General features: G+C 43.7%; 1 protein-coding gene across 1 annotated transcript in view; it reads right to left on the reverse strand.

Annotated features, from left to right (window-relative positions):
• MEI1 (meiotic double-stranded break formation protein 1) overlaps positions 1 to 5,216 on the reverse strand; it is a 95,520-nt gene that overhangs the window by 81,710 nt on the left and 8,594 nt on the right. Inside the window, exon 4 of the mRNA XM_037731994.1 lies at positions 201 to 274. Within this exon, the coding sequence (XP_037587922.1) occupies positions 201 to 274 (74 nt within the window). The remainder of the gene's footprint in view (positions 1 to 200; positions 275 to 5,216) is intronic.

Consider the following 5,216-nt stretch of genomic DNA (forward strand, 5'->3'; position numbering starts at 1 on the left):
AAAAAAAAAAAAAAAGGGAAAGGAAGAAAGCTATAAAGAACACTGGAACAGGATCAGTGGCCCCAGGCCTTAACTCTGATTCTGCCACCAACTGAGTGAACTCACAGACTTCAATCTGTCATTTGTTCAAAGAATGCTTGATCCAGCTCTGACAACTGAGGACTCTGAGATATCTCAAGAATCCGTAGATATTTACTGACCTCTTTGTGGCACTCATCCAGCAGGCAACGGATGGTCTGCTCCAGCTTCAGCTGCGTTGTGAGCTGAATAAGGACTGAGTAGACACAATAGCATTACTAACCAGGACACACCACCAAACCAAAGTCCGCCTTCCATGGCCCTTCTACTCAGTCAATGCAGGGTAGTGATTTGCCTGGGATAATTGGTATTATTCTTTTCTATTTCTTCCATTAAACTACGTGTACACATCCAAACTCAAGGAGTTCTAGATGCTGCTTTTTTGTTTTGTTTTTCCTTTTGTTTTTCTTTTGTTTAGAGACATGGTCAACATCCAAGCAAAGTGCAGTGGTGTGATATAGCTCATTACAGCCTTGAATTCCTGGGCTCAAGCGTTCCTCCCACTCAGCCTCTCATGTAGCTGAGACTAGAGGTACATGCCACCATGCCTGGCTAATTTTCTAATTTTCTTGTAGAGACAGGGTCTTGCTATGTTGCCCGGGCTAATCTCAAATGCCTGGGTTTAAGCAATCCTCCTGCCTGATTCCCAAAGTGCTGGGATTATAGGTGTGAGTTACCATGCCTGGGCTTCTTTTATGTCAGTGGTTCTCAACTCAGGCTGCACATCAGACTCACCTAGAAAGCTTTAAAAAAATACTAATGCCCAAGTCCCACTCCAGACCAATTAAATCAGAACGTGTAAGGGAAAAGCCCAATATATTGTTTAATATGAAGAAATATACACATATATATACACAAAAATATATTTATATTTAAATATATTTTAATATGTTTTATACTTAAAAATAATTTTCAAAACATAAAATTCTAGTGTATTTCTTTTTTTTTTTTTTTGAGACGGAGTTTCGCTCGTTACCCAGGCTGGAGTGCAATGGCACGATCTCGGCTCACCGCAACCTCCGCCTCCTGGGTTCAGGCAATTCTCCTGCCTCAGCCTCCTGAGTAGCTGGGATTACAGGCACGCGCCACCATGCCCAGCTAATTTTTTGTATTTTTAGTAGAGACGGGGTTTCACCATGTTGACCAGGATGGTCTCGATCTCTTGACCTCGTGATCCACCCGCCTCGGCCTCCCAATGTGCTGGGATTACAGGCTTGAGCCACCGCGCCCGGCTAAAATTCTAGTGTATTTCTAAAGTTCTCCAGGTAAGTCTACTGTGAAACCAGATTTGAAACTGCTATTTTATATTATCTCTACTTTTCCCTTCCTCAGAGTTTGCTCCTTTATGTATACTTAAAAAAAGAATTATTAGCAAGTTCCTGTGCCAATTATTACATTATCTCTCAGCTCCAAACCCACCCTTGTCTACAATCATTTGTGGTACTTCTGCTGGTGTCTTTGAGGAGAAATTCTGCAAGGTTGGAAAAGCTGCAAACTAAATTCAGCAGCTGCTGTGAGAAGGTTCTGTCACTGTAGTGTCAAGAGGCATTCTAGGCTAACATGCTCAGAAACAAGAAGCAGGCAGAAAGCAAACAAGAATAATGAGGAAGGAGCAAGTCCTTCTCCCCTGACCCTTAGAATCCCTCCAGTGCTCTCAACCTGGGTGAAGTTCCTGGGGTCTGGTAATGGTTTTGCAAGCTGTGCTGGTACCAACCAGAAGTGGATGGATGGCTGCAGGATTGTAGCTCCACTAGAGGGTGGCCTTGAAGGAAAATGATGACGGGAAATCCCCCAGGTGGTCAGAACAAGTGATACACTGTCTACATTAGCTACAATGAGAGCTGGTCAGAAGTACATACAGATCATATTGCCTTATACGCAACTGCTAACTCTTAGGCTGGATAGTCACAGACTTGAGAAATACACAATTGAAAGACTGGTAACTAGGCCAGGTGTAGTGACTCACACCTGTAATCCTAGCATTTTGGGAGGCCGAGGAGGGTGGATCACCTGAGGTTGGGAGTTCAAGAGCAGCCTGGCCAACATGGAGAAACACTGTCTCCAGAAAAAAATACAAAATTAGCCGGGCGTGATGGTGGATGCCTGTAATCTCAGCTACTCAGGAGGTTGAGACAAGAGAATCGCTTGAACCCAGGAGGCAGAGGTTGTGGTGAGCCGAGATCGCGCCATTGCACTCCAGCCTGGGCAACAAGAGTGAAACTCCATCTCAAAAAATATATATATAAAAATTAGCCAGGCATGGTGGTCTGTAATCCCAGTTACTCAAGAGGCTGAGGCAGGAGAATCACTTGAACCTGGGAGGCAGAGGTTGCAGTGAGCCAAGATTGTGCCACTGCACGCCAGCCTGGGCGACAGAGTGAGACTAAAAAAATATATATATATACATTGGTGACAATGAGGCCTGGAGAAGATGGACCTTTCAGAATGAGCATAAAGTATGAAGATACTTGTCTCTTGTGTGAATATTCCCTAAAGAAAATCTGCTGTAGAAGAGGTTCTCAATAACCAGGTGGTCAAAATGGCACATTTTTTGAATGTTAATTCACCTCTTTCCCTAGCCATCAAGTGCTTATTCAATGGATCCATGTACAAAGCGGCTATAGTGGCAGAGCTGGAGGCTATGCATGGGGCTCAACAACCTGGACTTTGTCTTGTCAAGGCTGAACTGATTAATGCTATCACTGAGTGTCTAATCTGCCAACAGCAGAGACCAACACTAAGACCCTGGCATGGCACCATTCCTGAGGGCACCAGCCAATTATATGGTGTCATGTGGATTACACTATACTTCTTCCATCCTGGAGGGGCAGAAATTTGTCCTTACTGGAATAAACATGTATTCTAAATACGAACCTACCTTCCCAAACCATAATACTTCTGCCAAAAACACATCTGTAAGCTTACAGAATGGCTTATTCAATGTCATAGTATTGTGCACAGCATCACTTGGATCAAGGAACTCATTTCACAAGAGAAGTGAGGCAAAAGTAAAAAAAAATAAAACAAAAAGAGAGAGAAAGAAGTTGAAGACCAGCCTGGGCAACATGGCAAAACCCCGCCTCTAGTAAAACTACAAAAATTAGTCAGCCGTGGTGGCTTATGTGAGTAATCCCAGACATTCAGGAGACTGAGACAGGAGAATCACTTGAACCTGGGAGGTGGAGGTTTCAGTGAGCCAAGATCACGCCACTGCACTCCAGCTTGAGCAACAGAGTGAGACTTCATCTCAAAATAAATAAATAAATAGGCCGGGCACGGTGGATCACACCTGTAGTCCCACCACTTCGGGAGGCCCAAGTGGGCGGATCATGAGGTCAGGAGACCGAGACCATCCTGGTTAACACAGTGAAACCCCATCTCTACTAAAAATACAAAAAAATTTAGCTGGGCTTGGTAGCACCTGCCTGTAGTCCCAGCTACTCGGGAGGCTGAGGCAGAAGAACCACTTAAACCGGGGAGGCGGAGGTTGCAGTGAGCTAAGATCGCGCCACTGTACTCCAGCCTGGGTGACAGAGCAAGACTTTGTCTCAAAAAAATAAATAAACAAACAAATAAACAATCACCAGAGATGGATGGTATGACTGTCTTCCAGAAATGTGTATACTTAGTATTGGAACTTTCCATCTCCATACACTGGGGACAAATTGAGAATGACTTAGTTTATATGAAGTGTATGAATGAAGGATACTTGGATCTCGTTAGGTAGAAACAAAGTTCTTTTTGCTCTGTGGGAGTTCAAATATGTGGAGAAGTGTGTTTGGACACCAAGTATCCAAAGGAATGGACCAAACCAGTCATTTCACTATTGTCTTTCAGCTCCAAAACTCACCCTGTACTTTGCCTTGGAATACTAGGGCTGGACTCTGCAAACTACATTTTTGCCTTGGTAGCTGAACCCCATTAAGCTCTGCCAATAAAGAGCACTGTAGGAAGAAAGAATTTTCTCCTTCCTCTTTATTTCCTATGAGTTTCCTGTCTGCTTCCCATTCATACAATACACTCCTCATTCATATAATGCACTTCCCTCTTAATATTTATTTTTTTTAAGAGACAGTCTTTGTATGATGCCCAGGTTGGACTTGAACTCCTGAGCTCAAGCTATCCCTCTTGCCTCAATCTCCTAAGTAGCTAGGACTACAGACCCACACCATGGTGCGTGGCACCTTAGCAATTCTTTATCCTGGCAGTAGCAGCGCCATTCTATGACAGCAGCTGAATCAAGCCTGCAGTTTTTCCATAACCACCTTCATTGCATCTCTCCTTCTCCAGAGACAACAGTATTATCTAGTCAGTGCCACTCAGTGGTCTGAGTTTCACATGTGCACCCCTCCTCCACACTTGTAAGTTTTAACCATCCAGTCTCTTTCCTTTTTTCCCTCAGCCCCAGTGACGGAATTGTTTTCTGTAATTGCTACCTCCATGAAAATGTGGTTGTTCTCTTTTTTTTCAGTTACCTACTTAACCAATATTCTTTTTTTTTTTTTTTTTAATTAAGACAGGGTCTTGCTGTGTCACCCAGACTGTAGTGCAGGAGTGCAATCTCAGCTCGCTGCAACCTCCGCCTCCCAGGTTCAAGTGATTCTCCTGCCTCAGCCTCCCGAGTAGTTGGGATTACAGGCACCCCCTACCATGTCCAGCTAATTTTTATTTTTTTGTATTTTTGGTAGAGATAGGGTTTCACCATGTTAGCCAGGCTGGTCTCGAACTCCTGACTTCAAAGTGCTCGGATTACAGGCATGAGCCACCATGCCTGGCCTACTTAACCATTCTTTAAAGTTTCTTTCTATTCAAATAATTGGTATGGTTTCTATTTCTTGACTGGATCCTAACTAGTACAATTCTAACTCTCTGCAGGAATCCTCGAATACCAAGGCTCTTACCTTCTTCCTCTACAAATCCTTTATAAGTAAACCCATGCGCTTTGACAATTTTTTGTTTACTTTTTTTTTTTTTTTTTAAAGAGAAGGGGGTGTCACTTTGTCATCCAGCCTAGAGTACAGAGGGCCAATCATAGTTCACTGTCACCTCAAACTCCTGGGCTCAAGGGATCCTCCTGCCTTAGCCTCCCAAGTAGCTGGGACTACAGGCATGTGCTACCATGCTCAGTCCACTTCAAC

The sequence above is a fragment of the Cebus imitator genome, unplaced genomic scaffold (genome assembly GCF_001604975.1).
Source record: "Cebus imitator isolate Cc_AM_T3 unplaced genomic scaffold, Cebus_imitator-1.0 Scaffold435, whole genome shotgun sequence".
Taxonomy (NCBI): Eukaryota; Metazoa; Chordata; class Mammalia; order Primates; family Cebidae; genus Cebus; species Cebus imitator.